At 41.0% G+C, this 27,076-nt stretch overlaps 1 protein-coding gene across 1 annotated transcript in view; it reads right to left on the bottom strand.

The window, feature by feature from the left end:
- GRM7 (glutamate metabotropic receptor 7) overlaps nucleotides 1-27,076 on the bottom strand; it is an 884,992-nt gene that overhangs the window by 297,299 nt on the left and 560,617 nt on the right. Inside the window, exon 5 of the mRNA XM_052637554.1 lies at nucleotides 7,928-8,068. Coding sequence (XP_052493514.1) covers nucleotides 7,928-8,068 — 141 coding nt within the window. The remainder of the gene's footprint in view (nucleotides 1-7,927; nucleotides 8,069-27,076) is intronic.

Below are 27,076 nucleotides of genomic sequence, written 5' to 3'. Positions count from 1 at the left end.
ACACAATCCAATCTATAATGGATGCTCTATGCAGATTAAATCACAATTAATCTTCATCGAACCTTAATTTAACAAAGCAAAAGGGAATAAAAATACATTGTACTTCTCACCAAAATGGCTTCAAAAAGTCTTAGAGCAACAAAGAGTAAGACTATTTGTCTATAGCATTTTGATGTGGATTCCTTAATCATGCTGAATAAATGAAGAATCACAATATAACATCTATATAACTATTAAAGGTCAATTCAGAATAGAATAATAAAATAACAGGGAAAACTAATTAATAGAGTGAAATTCTTCCTCTCCCCATGCCCATATGCTGCTGCTGCTAAGTCGCTTCAGTTGTGTCTGACTCTGTGTGACCCCATAGATGGCAGCCCACCAGGCTCCCCTGTCCCTGGGATTCTCCAGGAAAGAACACTGGAGTGGGTTGCCATTTTCTTCTCCGATGCATGAAAGTGAAAAGTGAAAGTGAAGTCATTCAGCCGTGTCCGACTCTTTGTGACCCCATGGACTGCAGCCTACCAGGCTTCTCCATCCATGGGGTTTTCCAGGCAAGAGTACTGGAGTGGGGTGCCATCGCCTTCTCCGCCATGCCCATATAGTCTCAGAGAATTTAACTTACTTTAGCATAACCCCTTTGTTCTGATAGTTAACAAATTATATAGGCTTTCCTGGGCCTGGGTCTCAGGTAAAAACAAAAGACTTGAGAAATGCTTGCTTTGCCCTCACTAATAGCATTTTTTTAACACATGGGAAGAAAATTTAACTTTTTATTTTATATTGGAATAGGCTTCCCTGGTGGCTCAGATAGCAAAGAATCTGCCAACAATGCGGGAGGCCTGGGTTTGATTCCTGGGCTGGGAAGATCCCCTGGAGAAGGGAATGGTTACCCACTCCAGTATTCTTTTTTTTTTTTTTTTTTTTTAATTGGAGGCTAATTTCTTTACATTATCGTGGTTTTGGCCATGCATTGACATGAATCAGCCATGGGTGTATATGTGTCACCCGTCCTGAACCCCCCTCCCACCTCCCTTCCCATCCCTCAGGGTTGTCCCAGTGCACCAGCTTTGAGTGCCCTGTTTCATGCATCATACTTGGACTGGCCATCTATTTCACATATGGCAATATGCATGGTTCAATGCTGTTCTCTCAAATCATCCCACCCTTGCCTTCTCCCCCAGAGTCCAAAAGACTGTTCTTTATATCTGTGATTCTTTTGCTGTCTTGCATACAGGGTCATGGTTACCATCTTTCTAAGTTCCACATATATGCGTTAGTATACTGTATTGGTGTTTTTTCTTTCTGGCTTACTTCACTCTGTATAATAGGCCCCAGTTTCATCCACCTCAGAACTGATTGAAATACATTCTTTTTAATAGCTGAGTAATATTCCATTGTGTATATATACCACAATTTTCTTATCCATTCGTCTGCCGATGGACATCTAGGTTGCTTCCATGTCCTGGCTATTATAAACAGTGCTGCGATGAACATTGGGGTACACGTGTCTCTCTCAATTCTGGTTTCCTCAGTGTGTATGCCCAATAGGAGGATTGCTGGGTTGTATGGCAGTTCTATTTCCATTTTTTTAAGGAATTTCCACACTGTTCTCCATAGTAGCTGTACTAGTTTGCATTCCCACCAATGGTGTAAGATGGTTCCCTTTTCTCCACACCCTCTCCAGCATTTATTGTTTGTAGACTTTTGGATAGCAGTCATCCTGACTGGCATGAGATGGTACCTCATTGTGGTTTTGATTTGCATTTCTCTGATAATGAATGATGTTGAGCATCTTTTCATGTGTTTGTTAGCCATCTGTGTGTCTTCTTTGGAGAAATGTCTGTTTGGTTCTTTGGCCCATTTTGTGATTGGGTTGTTTATTTTTCTGGTATTGAGCTGCATGAGCTGCTTGTATATTTTTGAGATTAATTCTTTGTCAGTTGCTTCATTTGCTATTATTTTCTCCCATTCTGAAGACTGTCTTTTCACCTTGCTTAGTTTCCTTCGTTGTGCAAAAGCTTTTAAGTTTAATTAGGCCCCATTTGTTTATTTTTGCTTTTATTTCCATTACTCTGGGAGGTGGGTCATAGAGGATCCTGTGGTGATTTATGTCAGTGAGTGTTCTGGCTATGTTTTCCTCTAGGAGTTTTTGATCTTACATTTAGATCTTTGATCCATTTTCACTAACAGCACTTCTTAATAGGGTTTTGCCACCTCCCACTCCCAATAAAGTGGCCTTTACTTAAACTATTAATTTTGACAAGTAAAGTGTAAACACAGCTTAAGGATACTGGCCTCCCAAAACGTGGACATTTTCCAAAGTATTATCTTTGGCCCCTGATATACGTCCAGAGTAAATATTGGTTGATTAGTGACTCAGATCGAAACTGAATTTACCTATTGTGTGACTTGAAAATGTGTGTGTGGGCTAAGTTGCTGCAGTCATGTCCGACTGAATTCCAGACGTGGAACTGGAATACATTTCAATTGTATTTCAATTGAAATTGGAATACATTCGATTTTTGCCACAAAACAAAACAAAAAACATGTCACCAATTTATTCTTCCTCTGTCATCTCAAAAGAAGAACAAATCTCTGAAAGCCAAATTATCCCTTCACAGGATGATGGATTTCTAAATGCTGAGTTTCTTCTTTTCAACAAAGAGATAATTCTGATGAATCAGTATTTACAAAGTGACATTTGGCAGGACGATAATGTTAGTTAGACAAATGTCTGTGTGAGCCTTAAAATACGACACAATGATAATTTTTGTGGACTGCCACAGGCAAGCACATTCAGATTTTCAGGACCTTCTGACTTTAAATAATGGGTTTAGAAGCAAAGACCCTGGGGATGCTACTAACCACATAGGGATATGGTGCATCAGGGATAAATGGTACACAAGTTGAGGCAGGAGGTGTTCAGCAAGTCCAAAGTACAAAAATGCTTGGGGACACTCCACAGTGAGTGTGTGTGTGTGTGTGTGTGTGTGTGTGTGTGTGTGTGTGTGTGAGTCACTCAGTCATGTCTGACTCTTTGTGACCCAATGGACTGTAACTCTCCAGGCTCCTTTGTCCATGGAATTCTCCAGGCAAGAATATTGGAGTGAGTTGCCATTCCCATCTCCAGGGGATCTTCCCGACCTAGGGATTGAACCCGAGTCTCCTTCACTGAAGGTAGATTCTTTACCATCTGAGTCACCAGGGAAGTCCTTCTGGCACTGATATTCCATAATCTTTGAGGCTCATTCCATCATTCAATTTACCACAAAGTTTAATGTTGCCTGCCTACAAACTTTTCAATGCCTCTGTACAGTGCTGGGCAATGTGCATTGCAGTGAGAATTTCCTGTGCATACATGCTTATTCAAATCCTTGACTTTATTTTCCTGTTAGAATTTGATACACACGCTGATTTTCCATAGGACTGACCTAAGGCAATAGGCTTTCATGACCTGCCACCCCTACATCCCAGGTAACTGCTTTCAGCCCAGAGCAGCAGACACTTGCCATTACTGAGCTATTACTATGTAATGATATCGTTTTAGATACCCTGTTTGAGTGATCTACTTTAATCCCCACAATAACTTTGGAAGTAAACTTTTCTTATTCCCATTTCAAAGATGAGGAAAGGCTTTGAGGGGTTAAGCAATATTTTCCAATCTCCCACAGGGATATGAAGATACAGCCCTCTTCTTTTGTGACAGACAGTTTCACAACCATTTTGGTAGAGTGACTTTTCCGATGTCAAGATGGCCTCAATCTGTTCTGCAGACACATCACTTTACATTTTTTCCTACTTCCTTTAACCTTGGTATCTCCACAAAAACAAACTATTCCCAAAGACCTCATACGCTGGGTTGGTCTCTGTGTCAGCAACATAGTGGCGAGCATTAAGGGTGAACACTTAACCAGTGGGGCAGGGGTGGCAGAGTATACATTTAACCTAAAAAAAAATATCACATCTGATCTTTCTTTTCATATGTGGCACATAATCTATAAAGAACGACCTAAAATGTCTTACTCTATTATGTGTATAGCTGTCCCTACATGCATAAGGGATTAGAACTCTTCCACAAAGTAGCGTAAATGTCATTAGTACCTGTCAGGTAGAGTTTGTGTTTTGTGTGACAGCTTAAAACACCAACAAATCTCCTCAAGGACATGACCCCTTGGGGAAGAGCAGCCAAGGCAACCAACAAGCAGGATTGGTCCCTGGAGAGTCTTAATTTATATCAGTGACAATTAGGCAACCTCCAGGGAAGGTGGCATGAAGAATGTCCAGTTCTCAAGGTTGAGAGATCCTGGAACTGGTATCAGAGAAAGCTGGGATTTGTTAAAATACTGAGGAATGTGGTAGCTTTCCTTGTTTGAAGGTGACTTTAAGTGCATACGTAAAATTTACAGGAATAGGAATTACATGGTTGTTCATATAAGTTCCTATAAAAATCTATGCACAAGTAATGCCACATTAAATTATAAAGCATACACAGTTATTTTAATGATAATTTTTTGTTAAACAATTATTCTCCTTTTTGTGACTTTGTACTCTCTTGGGTTTTTTAGAGCTTACTGTTTTCCCCTGATCTCATGGACTTGCTCTCTCCAAATAGTTATGTATCCCACACCTCATCTTTAAGACTCATCTGACCAGATAACTTGTGCAATGATCTTGAATGATCCAAGACTACTTGGAACTAATAGTTAATAAGTAGCTCATGATGGCTAAAGGAGATCAGTCCTGGGTGTTCTTTGGAAGGACTGATGCTAAAGCTGAAACTCCAATACTTTGGTCACCTCATGCGAAGAGCTGACTCATTGGAAAAGATTCTGATGCTGGGAGGGATTGAGGGCAGGAGGAGAAGGGGATGACAGAGGATGAGATGGCTGGATGGCATCACCGACTTGATGGACATGAGTTTGAGTAAACTCCGGGAGTTGGTGATGGACAGGGAGGCCTGGCATGCTGCAATTCATGGGGTGACAAAGAGTTGGACATGCCTGAGCGACTGAACTGAACTGATGGCTAAAGAGGATATATAGTCCAGAAAAAAAAAAAAAGACGTGCATGCTAGTTTGTGTCCGAATACTAGGAATGAATACTTCAAGACTTTCTTCTTCTTCAGCAGAGACCAGTCACAGAGAGATATGTGAAGGGGGCTGTTTTCTGCAGTCCTCAGATCTAACTACATTTACTAACTACACTCTCTGCACAGCCAGATGATTCAGCCTGCCTCCACCTCTGGTTGCTTCTTCCCCATGTGCCCATTCTCTTGATGCTTCAAAATCAGATACCAACACAAGTTTTCCATCACATCACCCCATATCCTTAAGTGCACCAATGGCTTTCTTCTCTCATTCACTCTTTTCTTTAATTAAAACAATTTCTCAATGCAAGAATTCTCATTAATACAATTTATTATATCATTTCACTCCATGTTTTCTTTCCCTGTGATCTAGCAAATCTCAGTCTGCCCTTTCCCCCATTTTTCCGCTTCCAAAGTGTCAGGATTTTTGAAATAGTATTTTGGGGATACTTTCAAAGAAAATACAAGTTTAGTTGAATTTGGACAAAGAAAGTACAAGAACTAATAACAAACACAGACCACCCATGTTCTTATAGCCAATAATGGGAAGAATGAAAGACACACTGATAGTGGTTACATCTACCTTCACGCAGGATGGCACCTGCTACTGCAAGGGAAGTGGAAAGTAAGAAAAGAGAAGATATTTACATAATTTGGGGTCACAGGTAATTTAGCAGATGTGATCATAGATTCTTCATATGGAGGAAGCATGATATGAAAACACAAACACTGCTGTTTCTATTTCTGAAGGGAGTGGTTTGGATAATGAGCTTGCATGTTGTTATAAACTTAAATTCTCAATAATCAGCACTGAAATATGACTGCAGACAAAACAGTCTGGTTATAGTATCTACACAGGCTGGAGATAGGCCTGAGAATGATCCTAGTGGCCATTAGAGCGTTCAGGCCCCCTTTCAGACTCGGCAAAACATCAAATGTCAGAAAGAGCCAGAAAACTGTCATCAATCATTGAGATACTTCCAGCACATTTGGATGTCCCCTGTCATAGAGACAAATTATCCACACGTCAAACTAATTTTTCGGTTTCCACTTGAAAGCTTTGTGTCACCTAGGTCTAGTCAACATTGAATTAATTTTTTTTTTCTCCCCAACCCCCTGCAACGTTATAAGGATCCTATTACTGACAACACTGTTGTTATACACTATGGTCTAGAGAATGTGATTAATCTGATATTCTAGGTAAATGAGTCACACATCCAGTTGTGTATTATACAGGTTTTTCAAATCATTATTGTAACTTATGTCGCTGTTTATATCTTATCTCCCCTTCTTCACATGCATACACACACACACACACACACACACACACACACACACACACACACACACACACACTCCTTGAAGTAAAGGTCTAAACTTCAGCATCCTCACACCATTCATGGTATTTTAGTACTGTGCTCAATATACATTACTCTTCATTACTAGATGTTTGCGGAATGGGCAAATCTATAATATCTGGATGGCCAATATTCAAAGACTGAGAAAAACTACGCATGAGTGTATACAATATGAATGTCTCTTTCTCGATCATACTAAAGACATTTGTGTCTGTGCTATCTCAAGGTCATCACTGCAAATGCTGAAGCCCACTTAAGCATAAAATTGGTGAATGTTATTTAATAGAGGGATAGGTGGTAAGATGGCAGGACACGCTACACCCTTGTGCAAGATCTCCCACAGTTTCCAGTATCTGAAGGATAAAGACCCAAATCCACACATGTCCCATCACAGCTTATTCCTTTGTCCGTATCTTTATATATCCAGCCGTGACTCTCACATTCATCCTATTCTCTTGAGAGCATGTTTTTCCGCTTCTCAAGTCCTCTGAGGCCCCGTCATTTTTCCTGCTCTGAGCCCTGTGCCATGCTCTTCCCCTCTCAGAAACCCTCCAGTCTGTTCTTCTCCATTCCTAACCAGCCAGTGTCTACTTATCTTTTGAGAGAGCTTCTACCTTTAAAATTAGTAAAATTCTTTGATTATATGCCCATGTACCCTCAGAATATTTACTACAGCTTATAATTATGCATTCATAGAAAGGTCACTGGAATAATGTAGATTTTTTCCCCTACTTTCTCTAACAACATGAAGGCATGGTTTACTTACTTGGTTTACTCCGCATCGAATCAGGAGTTCCTGGCATAGTGATGAGTAGAAAGGAGTCACTCAATACATATTTGTGAATGAATCCATAAATAAATATGTGATTCTGCTTTCTGATTATGGACTACACATAAATAAATTGTAAACACTTGTGTTTCTTATTTAGACTGCTTATATAAGGTTACATATGAGGCTTAGTATCTTAAAGCATATTTTAAATAGCAGGTAACTCAATTTGGACATTATGAAAATCCACTGAAATCCTCATTACTCTGACCCCAACATACACTTGTTTCCTTCATCAAATATGTTGTTTTAGCATTTTTAGTCATCTCTGCTGACCGTTCATTCTAATGCTGATGTGGAATTGGTAAGAGATTTAAGCCTCTGTGAAAATGACTTTATTATACTCCTGGCTACAACATGAACCAATATTTATCAGCGAGACCGTTCAAGGCAACATGACTCCTTTTGAAGTCAAGGAATCAATGAAAATGTCAATTATCACTAGATGGACAGGCAGAAGAGAACACATTCTTGTCTGTAGTGTTTTTGTCCTGCAAGACACATGCTCCTGTTCCATTTTCTGAACAATGTAGTAAAATTCAATTTACTTTTTCAATTTGTGTCCAGCCAAGCTTCCTTCTGTCAGCTCTACAGAAATCGCAATGCTGGCCGCGCAGAGTAACAGGAGAAGGGCAACGGGAATGAGATTACCTGTGCATTTGCGATCTGTGTCTTCCTTCTTTGACCCACTAATCGTCAGCTTGCAGTTGAAGTTTTCCTCCCAGTATTCGGCAAACCATACATTTCTTCGGTTGTTTTCAAGTGTGCGGGATGTAAAATAGGCATCAAACCCTAAACAGAGTTAAATGAAAAGGTCATTGCTTGCGGGGCACTGCTGGGACATTTGGAAATTAAAATACCAGTAATAGTTTTTATTTCAGTGGACTGGATGCTTGCTCTTTTGTGTCAATCAAAAAAAAAAAAAAGGAATAAGAAAAAGGTAAAAAAATTCTAATGCCAACACATGGCTAAATCTTTACTTCATTCTGTCAGGCAGATGCATGGCGGACAAATGACATTTCACAGTGAATTCTGAGTTACAGATCCTAGCGATAATATGATGACCACAGCATCCCTTGTGCCTCTTGGGAACTAGACCAGGGACAACGCATCTTTATTATCACCGAGATAATGTGATCATTTCCGTACTTACTATGGACCAGACTCTGCTTGACATAGGTTCTTTCTTTCATTCACTGAGGAATGAAAGGTAGTTCTTTCTTAACAACCTGTTTGACAGCTGCTACCACTTCCATTATGCCAGTGAAAAAACAGAGCCTTAGAAGAAATAAGGGTTTCCCTGGTGGCTCAGATGGTAAAGAATCTACCTGTAATACAGGAGACTAGGGATTCAATCCCTGGGTTGGTAAGATCTCCTGGAGGAAGGAATGGGAACCCACTCCAGTATTCTTGCCTGGAAAATCCCAAGGACAGAAGAGCCTGGCAGGCTATAGTGCATGGAACAAAGAGTCAAACGAGACTTGGCAACTTAATATATTCATATGATAAGAAATAGCACCATGCTTAAGGTCAATCATTATGCCATATTCTGCATCCATAATCATGTGAGTTATGACCTGTGATTATCATTCTAAGAACCGTCCTGCATTTAGTAAGGATCCATTACGGAACTGACTTTCCACTCAAAAAGCAAGTTTATGTAGAGATCATAGGTAAACTGGCCGCAACATAAGTGTAAAGCTGTTTATGAAGAGCATTAGATGAACAGACTTGAGAGTGTGAGTCCCTAGGAAATCTTTAGCTACCTCTTTAGTACGGTTCAGCCTTAAATGGTCCAATGGTCCTTCAAGAATCAGACTGGACTCAGGATCAGATGAGCAGCCATTGAATCCCAACTCTACGAATCTCAGTACAGGCCGGAGTGGTCTTTTCTCCCTTTCATTCACTTGTAAGATAAAACTGCACTACCTGGTTTCCTCACAGCATCTTGTTTCTAGCCATGGCAAGACTTTGGAAACTCACTGGTTTTAAGATCAAGAACCACAGAAGGTGGATTTATTTTCACATTAATTAAATCATTCAAAGTTAAACTTACTTAAAGCCCTAAATTGGTGTGTGTGTGTGGGGGGGGGGGGCTCCCAGCTAAATCTCACAAGAGGAGCACATTGATTTAATTTTATCTACTACTATCTTCCTGAATCAATAACAGTAGCCCTACTATAAATGGAAAACTTGAAATAAGTAAATGAGACAAGAAACAGCAAAGAAAAAAGGAGATTGCATAATATTTTAGGGAAAATAAAAAGAATAGTTTACATCTCTTGCTGATTTTCTAGGGTGTTGTCAGAACATGATTTTTGACCCAATATCCAATTTTTCTATGCTCCTGACTTCACTGATTTGAGGTAATTAAGCTACAGGATCTGATCTCACCCTGATCTTGGTACTGACAGACTCATGAGTCTGCTGGAAGTCCCCTCCTGCCTCACTGTTCTCCCATAACCCTGAGACCAAATGACTGTTCAGCAAAATGACAATTCCTACATAAAAGGAATCTTTGTGGAAAAGACAGGTGAGTCCCCCAAAGTTTCCAGGAATACTACACACACACCCTTGGTCACGTAAATACGCACGTCCACTCCCACAGGTGACTAAACTTTCGTTTCTCTTTCCATCTTTGCCCCTCCACCCCAGACGGGGGAGCAGCAGTGGCGCCGGGGGCCCCGCAGACCATACTTCCTAAGCTCCATGCCCTGTGACATCCCCTCTTACGGAGGTGGCTTCTTTGTTCATGTGCCATCAGCATCTGTGATGCAAACAGTCTGGAAAACCCTTTCCTCACTGCGCCCCTTCCTTGTGAGAGTCTCCTGCTTGGAATCCAGCTACCAGGCTCTAACAGGAATGCCTGGGGGACATTAAACCATGTGCAAAGAGAGGAGCCCAGCCAGACCCCAACCCTCTCAGCCAAGCCTCTGTGGACTTTGAGCCCCTGCTGCTGACGGCAGCAGAACCACTCGGCTGAGACCAGCCCCGGCTACAGAACTGAGGTGACTCGCCTTCTCAATCACTGATAGTTTAGGTGGTTGATTTCTGCAGCCACAGACAAAGTGAAATGCTCCTGCCTTGGCACAGTACCCTGAGCCCTGAACAACACACCCTTAAGAAAGACACAGCCTCAAAAGAACACAAATAGAAATAAACTCTCTGGCCACCTGCCACAGATCTGAGTCTCATACCAGACTCAGAAGAGCAGCTTCTAAAATGGCTCAAATCACTGCATCCATACCTACAAATCCCCAGCTCAGAAGAAAACATCTTCAGAGGAATCCTCATCACTGAAAAAGTCCATCACTTCAAAACACCTCTCTCTTCAGCCTGTTATCTGCTGGAAATGCAAAGACATGCTGGGTCAGGAAGGACCAGGAGGCAGCTAGCGAACACGCTGGCAAGCATGAGAAAGCAGCAGGTCCCTCCCTTGAGAACCAACGAGTCCCAGAAACCCTGCACTTTGACAGAAAGAGGACAAGTAGCAGGCTTCCCTCATCGCAACCGCCATCCTTTCCTCACACACCAAGTTCGCTCTCAGCTTCTTTCTCACAGCAGGGACTCACCTGTAGGCTGAATTTGGCTTTCATGCCACCCCCAGGAATGAGCGACCAATTTTGCTGGGCATTCATAAGATGTGGAGGTTCTGGGTGAAACCAAAGAGGCTGTGATTGTAACAAGCCCCAGGTGCTATGCATGAAGCCCAGGTTTTGAGAAGCAGGGCTTCTCCAATCCTGGGTTTTTTAACAAGTTCCAGGTGTTGCTCTTGTTGTCCAGATTGTGAGAAGCAGGGCTCGAGAGCAACTCCAGAGTCTCCACAGCTGGGATTCAAGTGGGTTCAGCCCAATTTGTTAACTCTCAGCGTTGTTACCTTCTCAACCTTGAATGTTTGCCCTGGTTCAGATGCCAGAGTCTTCATTTTGCAGTTGAGACTTCTGCTTCGCACCATACCTTGCTCAGCATCACGGGAGCCCTGCTTTGCCTCCCGTGGGCTGCAGATGGCTGGGGGGAGGTGGAGGGTGCCGGGTGACCTATGAGTGAATTTTTCTACTGTCTTTGCTCCATTGCTGCCTGGAGCTCCTTTGCAGCCTCAAAGACTGTGTTCCTCACCCATGTCTCCAGTTAATGCCCTGGACTCCCCACCTCAGGAATTTTCATCCTGGTGCAATGTTTTAGTGATTCTAAGAAGCTAACCTGAAATAGCCTCATGCCTTTGAAATGGAGCAGGACCCTATGGTTCTTCTCACCTCATGTCCTCTGTCTGCTTTTGTCTGTAGAAGAACTTTACCCAAAGAGCAAGTTTAATCAGAGAAGTGAGAAAATGCAGAAGGAAAGGAAAACAGTCCAACAGGACAAAACCGTCTGAGCCACCAGGGAAGTCTAAATAATAATAGGTGAGGCAGTAAACAAAGTCAGGAGCCTTTAGTTCCTCCTTAAGGGTTTCAGATAATATTCTGAGCCATGTCCTGTGAGCTGTCTCATAGGTACTGAAACCCCCACCATGTGGAAGAAGTTAATTACATGATGAGCAGAGTGTAGCCATGACATGCGCTGCCACAACTCTGAGAACTGGCCTCAACAAAATGGGATCAAATTGACCCTGGAACTAAAAATTAACTGTACTCAAAACAGCTGAGATGACACTATCAGACCATGGCATGATCAACTTGAAGATGACTGTCAGAGCTGACTGTGTTATTTTTACATGTAGCCCCTTCTCTGCCTGTGCACCCCTGAAACTCCCCTTCAAAAGCTCTTGCCCACTGATTGTCAGTGGAAGAGGTGACCTTTGGACACAAGTGTACGCTTGGCCCTGGTTACTGGCCTCTGAAATAAAGCAAACTTTTCTTTTCACCAGTTGTGCCTCTTTATTGGCTTTTGAGTGGCAAGCAGCCAGACCCCAATTTTGGTCACATGTTAATTACCTCTTCTGAAGGCCCATCACCTTCAAGGAAAACTCAGAGCCCTTAGCCAGGTACCAATATAGCATAAACTGGCTTTTGGATGGTTTTCTAGAGACTGGAACTGCTAACCCGTAGGAGGCCTGCTACGGATCTGTGGGTCTTTACAACCCACTATGTGTAAAGCACTCAGCACTGTGCCTGCTCCAGTAAAATACGAACTGTTGGTTCTTCAGTAAACACACTCATCCATTAAACATTTATGGAGCACCGACCAAATGACAGGCGCTCTTTTATGTACTCACAGGCCTTGGGATTAAAACATACATGGCCCTTCATGAGATTAGGAGCCAGTCTGATGGAGAAGATAGACTTAACAAGCACCGTTTAAATAAATATAAAATCACAACTATGATGGCTTCTATGAAAGAAGGGTACATGATGTTTTGGGAGCACAGAGAGAACTGTGTTAGAGAGTCAGAGACGGCTTCCTGGAGAGACTAGATACATAGGTGGGAAAAAAAAAAGGAAAACCGGGGAGCAGATAAGAGCAGAGATAGGACATTCATTCACATGGATTAGTTATGCCTTAGGAATATCCCCTTCATGGATCACTGCCTTGTCGTGGTGAAGGGCCTGTGTAACTCAAAGAAGTTATGAGTCATGCTGTGTAGGGCCATCCAAGACAGATGGGTCATAGTGGAGAGTTCTGACAAAACATGAATCAGTGGAGGAGGGAATGGCAAACCACTCCAGTATACTAAACATGAGAACTCAATGAACTGTATAAAAAGGTAAAAAGATCTAACACCAAAAGATGAGCCCCCTAGATTGGAAGGTGTCCAATAAGCTACTGAAAAGAGTGGAGGAGAGTTATCAATAGCCCCAAAATGAAGTGGCTGGGCGAAAGCGGAAACAATGTTCAATTGTGGATGTGTCTGGTGATGAAAGTAAAATCCGATGCTGTAAAGAACAATATTGCATAGGAACGTGGAATGCTAGGTCCATGAATCAAGGTAAATTGGGTGTGGTCAAGCAGGAGATGGCAGAAGTAAATAATTGACATCTTAGGAATCAGTGAATTAAAATGGATGGAAATGAGTGAATTTAATTCATTATGTCTACTACTGTGGGCAAGAATCCCATAGAAGAAATGGAGTAGCCCTCATAATAATAATTTTTAAAAAAGCGTCTGAAATGCAGTACTTGGGTGCAACCTTAAAAAGGACAGAATGATCTCAGTTTATTTCCAAGGCAAACCATTCAATATCACAGTAATCTAAGTCTATGGCCCAACCACCAATGCCAAAGAAGCTGAAGGTGATAAGTTCTATGAAGACCTAGAAGACTTCCTAGAACTAGCATCAAAAAACTATGTTCTATTCATCATAGGAGATTGGAATGCAGAGGTAGGAAGTCAAGATACCTGGGGTAACAGGCAAGTTTGGTCCTGGAGTACAAAATGAAGCAGGGTAAAGGCTAACAGATTTCTGCCAAGAGAATGCCCTGGTCATAGCAAACACTCTCTCCCAACAACACAATAAACAACTTAACACATGGATATCACAAAATGGTCAATACTGAAATCTGATTGATTACAGTCTTTGTTGCTGATGATGTAGCAATACAGTCAGTAAAAACAAGACCTGGGGTTGACTGTGGCTCAGATCATCAGCCTCATAGCAAGATTCAGGCTTAAACTAAAGAAACTGGGGAAGACCACTAAACTAGTCAAGTACCACTTAAATCAAATTCCCTATGAATATACAGTGGAGGCAACAGATAGATTCAAGGGGTCAGATCTAGTAAACAGAGTGCCTGAAGACGTACAGACAGAGGTCCATAATACTGTATGGGAGCAGCAAACAAAAGCATCCCAAAGAGAAAAGAAAAGGAAGGAGACAAAGTGGTTGTCTGGGGAGGGTTTACAAATAAGCTGAGGAAAGAAGAGAAGCAAAATGCAAAGAGGAAAGGGGAAGGTAAGTGAAAGTGAAAGTGAAGTCGCTCAGTCCTGTCTGACTCTTTGCGACCCCATGGACTGTAGCCTACCAGGCTTCTCTGCCCATGGGATTCTCTAGGCAAGAATGCTGGAGTGGGTTACCATTTCCTTCTCCAGGGGATCTACCCGACCCAAGGATCAAACCCGGGTCTCCTGCATCAGAGGCAGACGCTTTAACCTCTGAGCCACCAGGGAAGCCCAAAGGGGAAGGTACACCCAACTAAATGCAGAGTTCCAGAGAATAGCAAGGAAAGACAAGAAGGCCTTCTTCAATGAACAATGCAAAGAAATAGAGGAAAACAACAGAAAGAGGAAGACTAGAGATCGCTTCATGAAGATTGGAAATATCAAACGAACATTTTATCCAAAGATGGGCACAATAAAGGACAGAAATAGTAAAGACCTAAATGAAGCAGGAGAGATCAAGAAGAGATGAAAAGAATACACAGAAGAACTATATTAAAAAAGATCTTAATGATCTGGATAACCACAATGATGCAGTCTTTCACTTAGAGCCAGACATTCTGGAGTGTGAAGTCAAGTGGGCCTTAGAAAGCACTGCTGCCAATAAAGCTAGTGGAGGTGATGGGATCCTAAGACATGATACTATTAAAGTGCTTCAGTGACTATGTCAGCATATTTGGAAAACCCAGAAGTGACCACAGGACTGAAAAAGGTCAATCCCCATCCCAATTTCCAAGAAGGGCAATACTAAAGAATGTTCAAACCACCAGACAATTTCACTCATCTCCCATGCTAGTTAAGGTTATGCTCAAAATTCAGCAAGCTAGGCTTCAGCATTACATGAACTGAGAATTTCCAGATGTTCAGCTGGGTTTAGAAAAGGCAGAGGAACCTGAGATCAAATTGCCAACGTTCGCTGGATCACAGAGAAAGCAAGGGAATTACAGAAAAATATCTACCTCTGTTTCACTGACTACACTAAACCCTTTGACTGTGTGGGTCATAATAAATTTGGGAAAATTCTTAGAGAGATGTGAACACCAGATCATATTGCCCATCTATTGAGAAACCTGTATGTGGGTCAAGAAGCAACAATTAGAATCTTGTATGGAAAAACTGACTTGTTCAGGACTGAGAAGGAGCACAACAAGGTTGTTTATTGTTACCTTGTTTATTTAATTTATACATAGACACACATCCTGCAAAATGCTGGACTGGATGAATTACAAGCTGGAATTAAGATCACCAGGAGAAATATCAACAACCTCAGACATGTGTATGATACCACTCTAATGGCAGAAAGTGAAGAGGAACTAATGAGTCTCTTGATGAGGGTGAAGGAGGAGAGTAAAAAGCCAGGTTAAAATGCAATATTAAAAAATACACACAAACAAAAACTAAAATCATGGCATTTCGTACCATCACTTCAAGGCAAGTAGTAGGGGAAAAGATGGAAGCAGGGACATATTTCCTCTTCTTGGGCTCTAAAATCACTGCAGATGGTGACTGTAGCCATGAAATTAAAAGATCATTGATTCTTGGGAGGAAGAAGTGTGTTAAAAGGCAAAGACATCACTTTGCTGACAAAAGGTCCATATAGTCAAGGCTCTGGTCTCTCCAGTAGTCATGTACAGATGTGAGAGCTGGATCATAAAGAAGGCAGAGCATTGAAGAATTCATGTTTTTCAGCTGTGGTGCTGGAGAAGACTCTTGAGAGTCCCCTGGACAGGTGCTGCTGCTACTGCTAAGTCACTTCAGTCGTGTCTGACTCTGTGGCAACCCCATAGACGGCAGCCCACCAGGCTCCCCCGTCCCTGGGATTCTCCAGGCAAGAACACTGGAGTGGGTTGCCATTTCCTTCTCCAATGCATGAAAGTGAAAAGTGAAAGTGAATTCGCTCAGTCGTATCCGACTCTCAGCGACACCATGGACTGCAGCCTACCAGGCTCCATCCATGGGATTTTCCAGGCAAGAGTACTGGAGTGGGGTGCCATTGCCTTCTCCAAGGAGATCCAACCAATCCATATAAAAGAAATCAACCACGAATACTCTTTGGGAGGACTGATGCTGAAGCTCCAATACTTTGGCCACCTGATGAGAAGAAAACTTGACTCATTGAACAAGACCCTGATGCAGGGAAAGACTGAAGACAGAAGAAGAAGAGGGTGACAGAGGATGAGATGGTTGGATGGCATCACAGATTCAATGGATATGAACTTGGGAAAACTCCAGGAGATGGTGAGGGACAGGAAAGCCTGGCGTGTTGCAGTCCATGGGGTTGCGAAAAGTCGGACACAACTTGGTGGCTGAACAAGAGAAATATCAAAGTCACTCTCACATTACACAGTACCCCAGGACAGCTGGCCTCAAAATCAACACGTATAAGTGGACCATCTTCTATGTATATGCTATCTGGTATTGCTACTAAGTTCTAATAAACCAACGCGTAAATGTTTATCTAATGAATAAATATATAAGTCCCCCAAGTAGTTGTTTAAAACCCTAATGTCACACAGATTTATATTTGGTTATACAGAAAGTTGTACCAATAGTTATAATTAGAAAAACATTAAGTATTATATATATATCTTTTTTCATTAAGTGTCACATAAATCCTAGAAACTAGGTACTAAATTTAGGTTATTTACACTTCAGAGATAGAAACTAAGGCTCAGAGAAGCATTTGGGGTCCAAGTCTGGCTAATTCCAGACCCTGGTGTTTCTTCTCATGTAGAGCAGTGAATCACTATTCATTATATGAATGAATTATATGAATCATGAATTATATGAATCACTATTCATATATAATTGGGTGGGTCTCACAATCACCCTGATGCTGGGAAAGATTGAAGACAAAGAAAGAGGCAGCAATGGTTGAGATGGTTAGATAGCATCACCAACTCAACAGGCAAGAATATGAGCAAACTGTGGGAGATAGTTGGGCTTCCCAGGTGGCACAGTGGGAAAGCATTGGCCTGCCAAAATAGGAGATGCAAGTTTGATCCCTGGGGCAGGAAGATCCCCTGGAGGAGGAAATGGCAACCCACTCCAATACTCTTGACTGGAGAAGCCCATGGACAGAAGAGCCTGGCAGGCTGCAGTCCCTGGGGTAGCAAGAGTCTAACTGACTTAGCAACTATACAATAACAACAACTGGAGAGCTGATAACAGAGAGGTCAGGCTCAATGAAGTTCAGATTTGGTCTTTATTTTATTTTTCCCCCTCAAGTTCATCACAGTTCACTAAGTTCACTGCAGAATTCCATGGACAGAGGAGCCTGGTGGGCTACAGTCCATGGGGTCGCAAAGAGTCAGACATGACTGAGCGACTAACCACTTTCACACTTTCATTACAATTGCTACAGTCCTGCAATTTTAGTTATATTTTTGTTTATTTTTATCCTTTTTGCCATTGTGGAAGTATAATTAATTTACAATGCTGTGCTGATTTCTGCTGTAGTGCAAAATGACTCAGTTCAGTCACTCAGTCATGTCTATTTGCAACGCCATGGACGGAAGCACTCCAAGTTTTGCTGTCCATCACCAACTCCTGGAGCCTACTCAAACTCATGTCCATCGAGTCAGTGATGCCATTCAACCATCTCATCCTCTGTCGTCCCCTTCTCCTCCTGCCTTCAATCTTTCCCAGCGTCAGTGTCTTTTCCAATGAGTCGGTTCTTCATATCAGGTGGCCAAAGTATTGGAGTTTTAGCTACAGCATCAGTCCTTCCAATGAACATTCAGGACTGATGTCCTTTAGGATGGACTGGTTGGATCTCCCTGCAGTCCAAGGGACTCTCAAAAGTTTTCTCCAACACCACAGTTCAAAAACATCAATTCTTCTGCACTCAGCTTTCTTTATAGTCCAACTCTCCCATCCATACATGACTACTGGAAAAACCATAGCTTTGACTAGGCAGATCTTTGTTGGTAAAGTAATGTCTCTGCTTTTTAATGAGCTGTCTAGGTTGGTCATAGCTTTTCTTCCAAGGAGGAAGCGTCTTTTAATTGCATGGCCGCAGTCACCATCCGCAGTGATTTTGGAGCCCAAGAAAATAAAGTCCGACACTGTTTCCATTGTTCCCCCATCTATTTGCCATTAAGTGATGGGACTGGATGCCATGATATTAGTTTTCTGAGTGATGAGTTTTAAGCCAGCTTTTTCACTCTACTCTTTTACTTTCATCAAGAGGCTCTTTAGTTCTTCTTTGCTTTCTGCCTTATGGGAGGTGTCATCTGCATATGTGAAGTTATTGATGTTTCTCCTGGCAATTTTGATTCCCAGCTTGTGCTTCATCCAGCCTGGCATTCCGCATGATGTACTCTGCATATAAGTTAAATAAGCAGGGTGACAAGCCTTGGCCTACTCCTTTCCCATTTTTGAAAATGATTCTGTGGAACTTATATACACTTTTTATATTATTTTCCTATTTTTTAAAGAACAGACTACTTAAGTGTAGTCACCATAGTCACCAAGGTGCAACAGAGAGTCAGGAATTGAAGCAGAAATTAGAATAATTGTAATCTAATAATATATGCATATCAATGTGTATCTGTGTGAATAACAGTCAATTGATATTTTCTTCTCATTTTCTGAAAGCTCAGAAGAAAAGTGATCTGGACAGATATCCCTTTATTATTAGTTAAATTACCTGAGTTTTAAAAGACTATGATTTCAGTTCACAGAAAACACAGCAAAAATTATATTCAGGAAGAAAGGTCATCTTTTATGTGGAGTTGATGAAATGTTTTATATTAAATTCTTCCTTTGTTAGACAGACAATTTTAATTTCAGAAATTAAATCTGCAGGTGATGCCAAAGCAAATATCCCATTGGGTACATGGTGAACAATATTCCTATAATTCTGGAAGTAAACTAAAATCAGCATAGACATAATGAGCAAGGTTTTAGCTAGTATTACAAAACTACCTTTATCTGATTCTTTGTTCTTTTAACAGGGGTGCTGCCCTTAAACTCCTGAAATTTGCAGTCGAGACAAGAGTGTGCAAATCAATAGACACATAATTCATCCCAGGCAGTATGTTTGGGAGGTGACCTTTCCAGCTGAGAAGGAAGAAAGCTCTCACAAATGTGTAGATGAAAGGAAAACTATCAGAGTGTCAAGAGGGGGTCAGAGGACACAGCTGCCAGCTCAGCCAGGGTGAAGCTGAGCTTGTCAGGTACTAATGGAGCATCACGAGGCATCAGAAAGTGACCAGTAGCCTTGACTGCTGCCTTATCCACACAGCTCATGAACTGCAGGCTAGAATATCCCTGTTAGTCTACTTGGCAGTGAGGACCCAAAGCTTCCTATGCAGGAACATGTAAACAAGAGGTGCTTAGCTCTTCCTGGTCTGCCTCTGACTCAGGAAGGGCATCGTCATGATTCAGAAACACCTATCCTAACACATCATAAGGACACAGCACTAAGAGAAGAATGAATCAGCAAATAAAAAGAAGAGGAGAAAAGAGAGATGGAGACAGAAAGAGAGAGAGGAGAGGGAGGAAAAAGTGAGCAAGTAGAAGCAAGGGCAGGAAGTAGAGGATGGAGGGTGGGAAGGGGTGATGGAGACACTGACAAGGAAAAACAGCAGCAAACTCACATTCTCTCCTTCTGAGAGGGTCAATCAGAATGATATATTCTGGAAACAAGTATTTGTTTTATACCTTCTTCTATTTCTATAACCCACTGTGCATTGCGCACGGGTATGCTATATCTCAGCACTGTCCTACTCTTTGCAACCCTGTGGATTGTAGCCCGCCAGGCTCCTCTGTCCATGGGATTCTCCAGACAAGAACACTGGAGTGGGTAGCCATTCCCTTCTCCAGGGGATCTTCCCAACCCAGGGATCAAACCTGGGTCTCCTTTATCTCTTGCATTGGCATGTGGATTCTTTGCCTCTGAGCCGCCAGGGATTACATAATTCACTGTAGTATGTTAAACTGTAGACCCCCCAAAATATGTCCACTTCTTAACCTCCTGAACTTGTGAGTATGGCCTTATAGGGAAAGCATTTGGATGATGTCTACCTAACAAGAAGTTATACTACAAATGGAAGACTCTTGAGATGAGGTCATCCTGGATTATCTGTGTTGGCCCTGAAACCCATGACAAGTATCCTCAACAGAGACACACAGAGCAGACACCCACAGAGAGAAGGGCCATGGAGAAGACTGTGTGGAGATGGAGACAGAGGCTGAAGTGATGCAGGGACTGAAGTGATGTGGCCACAAGTCAAGCGATGCTTGGAGCCACCAGAAGCTGGAAAGGCAAGAAAGGATCATCTTCCAGAGCCTTCAGAGGAGGATTTGACCCTGTCAACACCTTAACTTTGGACATCTAGCCTCCAGAACTGTAATAGAATGAATTTCTCTTATTTTAACCAACAAGTTTGTGGTCACTTGTTTTGGCAACCCCAGAAAATGAATGCAACCATTTGTTGCTTTTCAGTTACCCAGTCATGTCTGACTCCTCGCGAACCCGTGGACTGCAGCATGGAAGGCCTCCCTGTCCCTCACCATCTCCCAGAGTTTGGCCAAGTTCATGTCTTTTGCATCAGTGATGCCATCCAGCCATCTCATCCACTGACTCCCTCTTCTTCTTTCCAACCATCAGGGACTTTTCCAATGAGTCAGCTGTTTGCATCGGATGACCAAAATACTGAAGCTTCAACTTCAGTATCAGTCTTTCCAGCGAGTATTCACGGTTGATTTCCCTTAAGATTGACTGGTTTGATCTTGCTGTCCAAAGGACTCTCAGGAGTCTTCACCACCACCACAGTTTGAAGGCATCGATTCTTTGGTGTCCTGCCTTCTTTATGGTCCAGCTCTCATATGGTCACATATGGTCATATGTGACCACTAGAAAGATCATAGCCTTGACTATATGGACCTTTGTCATGAGAATACAACCATAACAAGCCAAAATCCCATCTATCATTCCTTCCAACTTCTCTCTCATCTGAATGACATCATTTGTTTCCCAAATATGATACACTGAAGGCTTGTGGAATATATTTACCTTGTAGACATGTCCTTTCTATTTTGCCTCAGAGTATTTTAAAAGCCAACTAGAGAATCAGATTTATTTTTAAGTCCAGATTTCTAGCTTTCCTTTTAAAGACAGACAGTCTGGGAACATAGATCCCATTCCTACAGTGGCAGCTGTCAGCAAGTGGTGACAAACATCTATGCCTTCAGGTGGCCTGAGCTCTTCAGCTCACAGTATCTGTTCCCCCATCACTACCACCTCTGATGGTGTCTACCTGAGTCTCTTTTATCATCAGTAGGATGGGTGTGGTTTGGTAGACACTGAGCTTTCTACCATCAAGAAAAGCATCTCTCTCTAACACACATTGGCTGAAACTTCAGCAATATACAAACTCCACTGAAATTAGAAACGTTTGCTCAAGAATACATCCTTGAAAAAGCTACTATAAAGTAAGGAAAGCTGGAAAAGCATCAGGATATAAAATTGAGAGATTATTTATTTTCATATACACAAAGAAAATCACTAACAAGATGTGTCAGAGACAACCGCCAAGAAAATAGCTACAAAAAAAATCACCTATCCAAGAACAAGTGTATCTTTTCATTTAATTAGGTTGACTTTTGTCTTTCATTAGAATTTTAAAATTCCCCTTATGTCTACTCCCTTGAAGCTACTTAGTAAGTTTTCTGTGATCTTAATAGAAAAGATTAACATTTACTTTTTCTAGAGCTAGATAAGCTGCTTTTAGCATTCATACGGAGAAAATATAAAAACCAGGAGAACTCTGAAAAAGAAGAGCAAGTGTGCATGAGTGTTTGGGGAAGCTGATGAATGCAGGTGAAGTAGACGAAGACAGAGCCTACCAGCTATGATACTGTGACAGCAGAGTATAAATGTCCAGGAAGAAAAAGAATAAATTTGATACAAGATCAAGGAGATCAGTGGACTGTTGGAATAAAACAGAAAGTTCAGAAATAGACTCAGTTGCATATGAAAAGTTCCTATAATAAAAAATAAAGGTAGTAATTCAAATCACCACAGACAGAATAACCTTTTAATAATCTAAGAAACATCAACCTGTAGGATATCTGTTGGTTTACAAACTTGGGAGTTCCCTGGGTGAAATTGGAAACTGGCCCCTGTATACAGAGGACAAGGAGAGACCAAAGAAAGAGACAGAGCTCTTCTGATGGGTAGGTGGCAACTTTAATAAGCCAAGGAACTTACAGACGAGGCTAGGCTTGGGTGTCCACATGCCAGAATCTTAAAAGTTGAGATACAGGCCTTTATACCATTCACATGGTCTCAATTAGGCCTTTCCTTCTCAAGTCTGCTTCCTGGAAAATGGCTCCCACTGTGGGAATGGTAGGTCCAGCCTGAAGGTCAATCGAAGGTCAAATCCTCCAAGTAACCTCCTCCAACATAAATGTATAAGGATTACATTGGTCCCCAGTCAGACATTTAACACTGCATTAATCCATAAGAAATATGGGAAGCAGTGCATGGATGTAACCATGGTCAGTGAATGTGGAGTTTCCAGTCTTCCAAAGAGGGGGACTTTTGCACAGTTGTATAAACTGGGGATCCTTCACCCTTGGTTTGAAGTCACCCGCTGCGGGATGTCTGTAGTGGGTTTCTGTACATGTGGTGTGTTCTCGGATACTCTCTGCACTGGCCCTGCTGGTATTGGGGCAGTGCTGTGGGCAGACAGCTCTTTGTCCCCTTCTCCCAGAAGCTCGAAGTTCCTGGCAGACAAAAGACTGTGCCCTGCTTATCTCTGCCTCCCTGATTCAAGTTTTTGTAAACATTTACTGAAGTAAATTGAAGTTGGAGACATGTAAATCAGTTTGGCAAGAAAATCATTACTGATCTATTGGGACAAATTTAGACTCTCAGCAGTGCCCACAAATTTGCCGGCTGTATCTACTGATGAGAGTGGTAGAAACCAGCTATTATTTTTGAGAAAACAAATAAGAATTATTGCAATGGAAATTATTCCACAAAGAACACAAATCCCATGGGGAGCATTTATGGATGAGGTGGAGGGAATAATGTTTGCAATATTATCTCACAAAATGCCTCCAAAGGGCTGTTGCATACTATTTAACAAGAGAATGCCTGCCATCTTTCATTCCTTTAAACTGCCTGGCAAACAGAAGGGCAATTTATATAATCTCAGTGTACTTATATGAGAAAAAATATGGGTATAAACAGCACATGTTAAATTGACATTTTAATAGTTAAAATGATTAAAAGCAGATTCTGGAACTAGACTTTTAGGGTTCAGTTCCTGACTTTGTTACTTGCTAGCTAGATGACCTTGAGCAAGTAACTTAATCAGTCTAAGTTTCTCCATCTATAAAATGGATGATGATGGCACCTACACCACATGATTGATAGCAGGCTTCATATGGGGATGTATACAGTGTTTACAACAAATTCACACTCATGGTGCAGAGTAAGAGTATAAATGTTAACTAAGTTAATAGAAAATTAACACACATATGCACACAGAAAAGGTGGTAATGAACAAGAAGAGGAAAATTAGGAAAATTAGAATTAAAGTCTATGGACTATGTAGGATATACTCAATTATCATGCATAGACCTGGCTTTGAAGTCACATAGACCTGAGTTTGAATCCTTGCTCTGCCAAATAAGTTATTTTCTTTAACTTATCCTATACTAATTTAATCACTCAGGTTTCTATTACTTGTTCTTTGTTGCTGAATTCTATATTTGTTCACTTAGTTATTTTTTCTTTCATTCATTTATTCCAGAAAAGACTTCAGTAGACACTTCCATTTTCTCATGTATAAAATGAGGATGGTAGTACTTTCCTTACAGATAGATGTAAAGATTAAAAGTATTAAGTCAAAAGCCACTATAATCTTAAAGTTTCAGAGTAAATGATGGTTCATTTTCTCTTGTTAATGTGTACAGTTTTTTTTAAATTGAAGTATAGTTGGTTATATTGTGTTAATTTCAGGTGTACAGCACAATGAATCAATTATGTAATTTTTTTAGATTCCTTTACATTGTAGGTTACAAATTATTGAATACAGTCCCCTATGCTACATGGTAGGTCATTGTTGCTTATCTATTTTATGTATAGTAGTGTTTATCTGTTATTCCCAAACTCCTAATCTGCCCTCCTTTCCCTTCTCTTTCCCCTTTGGCAACTATACATTTGTTTTCTCTAAGTCTGCAGTTTTCGTATCAGTTATAGACACTAGAAAGTGAAGTCCCTCATTGTTCTCCTATGCCATACAGTCATGTCAACTTCAAACCAGGAGCATCTGTTGCTTTAGGGGAAGCTCAGGATGCACAGGTCAGTAGAGATGAAAGGTACAAGGCCATCCCTTTAGCAGATCCTTTAGGAAGTAAGAGTTGAAGAGGCTAGCTCCAGGAGGCCACAGGCTGCAGTGTCTGAACTGGATGGGAAGTCAGGGCATGTTAGAAGATCCCTGCTCTTTCTGCTACCCAACTCATACTATGAAGCTCAACTTGAAACCCTAACTTCATTGTTTTGATATTCTGTATAGAACCCTGGTGAAGAACCAGACTCAGAAGCACCAGTCACTAAGATAACAGCATTACTGTTTGGTTTGGGTATTTATTATCATTGCTGTAATTTCTTGCCTTCCTCCCATTCTATCTTCCTCATCTTCCCCTTCCTACATCCATACTATTTTATTTTCAAGATGTCTCAAATTTCCATATCTTTCTTTCCTCCCCAGTAACAATGAATATCAGAGCTGTGACACTATATTTGAGCAATCTTGACTGCATCAATCTTTACCATGACAGATACTGATACTACTTATCGAAAGTCATAAAAAAGGTGCCAACTCTTTGCTCTATCAATTTTACTTCAAGATACGTATGCTCATAGAAGTAGAACATGCATTCGCTTTTTCAGAAAAAAATGTGTCAATTGCTAGGTGATATTAAGGGATTTTTAATTTTTTCAGATGTGATAGCATGGTGATTATAGTGTTCTTATCAATTAGAAATGCATTCTGAAATATTTTAGGTAAGAAGACATAATGTCTGAAATTCAATTGTCCCTTCACAGGAAAAGTTCAGAGAGGACAGTTATACCTGATTTACAGGATACTGATGGCATTTAAAACTTGGTTATCAGTTCATGGGACGTTATTTACACAATTTTCTATACTTTCATGTATGTTTGATAAATTCTGTAATAGAATATTTTAAAATAGCTATGAAAATGAAGATTTGAGCCCTGTTAATAACAATGAAAACATAGAATCATCACAAATACTCTGAAGACATGACTAAACAGTATTTATATGACGCAAGTATATGCAGTTATTAGAATTTAATGGCAGGAAAGTATCAGGTTAGTGCAAAAGTAAGTGCGGTTTTGTATTGTTGACCTTTGCCATTTTATATGGGAATACATTCTTAAATAAATGTGGTTATGTTATACATCATTTCAATGCCTATTTCCCACTTTATATGTATTTTGCTAATGACTTATTACTTGCTATCTGTTAGTCACTCAGTCATATCCGACTCTCTGTGACCCCATTGGCTACTGTGGTCCACCACAGTGGTCCTCTGTCCATGGATTTCTCCAGGCAGAAATACTGGAGTGGGCTGCCATTCCCTTCTCCAGGGAATCTTCCCACCCCAGGGATCAAACCTGGGTTTCCTGCATTGCAGGTGGTTTCTTTACCAACTGAGCCACCAGGGAAGCCCAGTTGCTGTTTATTTTATATTTATTTTGGACTAGGGAAATGATGTTAGATGAAAAGCAAATTTCAGTGATTTTCATATTTGAGTTCTAAATGGGTCATAAAGCAGTGGAGACAACTCACAACATTAACAGCACATTTGGATGAGGAACTGCTAACGAACATAGAGTGTAGGGCTGGTTCAAGAAGATTTGCAAAGCAGATGAGAGCCTTGAAGATGAGCAGTGCAGTAGCCATCAGAAGTTGACAGTGACCAACTGAGAGCCATCACTGAAGCTGATCCTCTTACAAGTACATGAGAAGTTGCCAAAGAACTCAGTGTAAAGCATTCTACGGTCATCCAACATTTGAAGATAATTTGAAAAATGAAAAACAGACCAATAAGTATGAGTTGACTGCAAAATTTTTTTTTTAAGTCATTTTTGATCGGATTGTGACATGTGACAAAAAGTGGATTTTATGTAACAACTAGTGATGACCAGTTCAGTGCCTGGACCAAAAAGAAGCTCCAAAGCACTTCTGAAAGCCAAACATGCACCAAAAAAAGGTCATAGTCACTGTTTGGTGGTCTGCTGCCTGGCTGATCCAATACAGCTTTCTGAATCCCAGTGAGGCCATTATATCTGAGAAGTATGCTCAGCAAATCAGTGAGAAAACGGCCAAGTCTGCAGCCGGCATTGGCCAACAGAAAGGGCCTGATTCCTCTCCATGACAATGCCCGACTGCACTTCACACAACCAATGCTACAAAAGTTGAACAAACTGGGCTACAGAGTTTTGCCTCATCTACCATATTCACCTGGCCTCTTGCCAACCAGCTAGCACTTCTTCAAGCATCTTAACAATTTTTTTTTGTAGAGAAAGAACTTCCATAACCAGCAGAAGGCAAAAAATACTTTCCAAAAGTTCACTGAATCCTGAAGCATGGATTTTTAATCTACAGGAATAAACAAACATTTCTTGCTAGCAAAAATGCATTGATGGTAATGGTTCCTATTTTGATTAATAAAGATGTGTTTGAGCCTAGTTATAAAGATTTAAAATTCACAGCCTAAAACCACAATTACTTTTTCATCAACCTATTATAATTTTAAGAATACACCTAGGAACCAAAAATTCAATTTAGTGTACTATATTAAAATTTTAAAAATAATTTGCTAGTATGGCTATTTTTTATATGTAATACTCATCAAATATCAATAGTTGGTTATTACTGG

Source organism: Budorcas taxicolor, chromosome 1, assembly GCF_023091745.1.
Source record: "Budorcas taxicolor isolate Tak-1 chromosome 1, Takin1.1, whole genome shotgun sequence".
Lineage (NCBI taxonomy): Eukaryota > Metazoa > Chordata > Mammalia > Artiodactyla > Bovidae > Budorcas > Budorcas taxicolor.
Note: the sequence above shows the minus strand (reverse complement) of the source record. Positions and strands in the feature narration are given on the sequence as shown.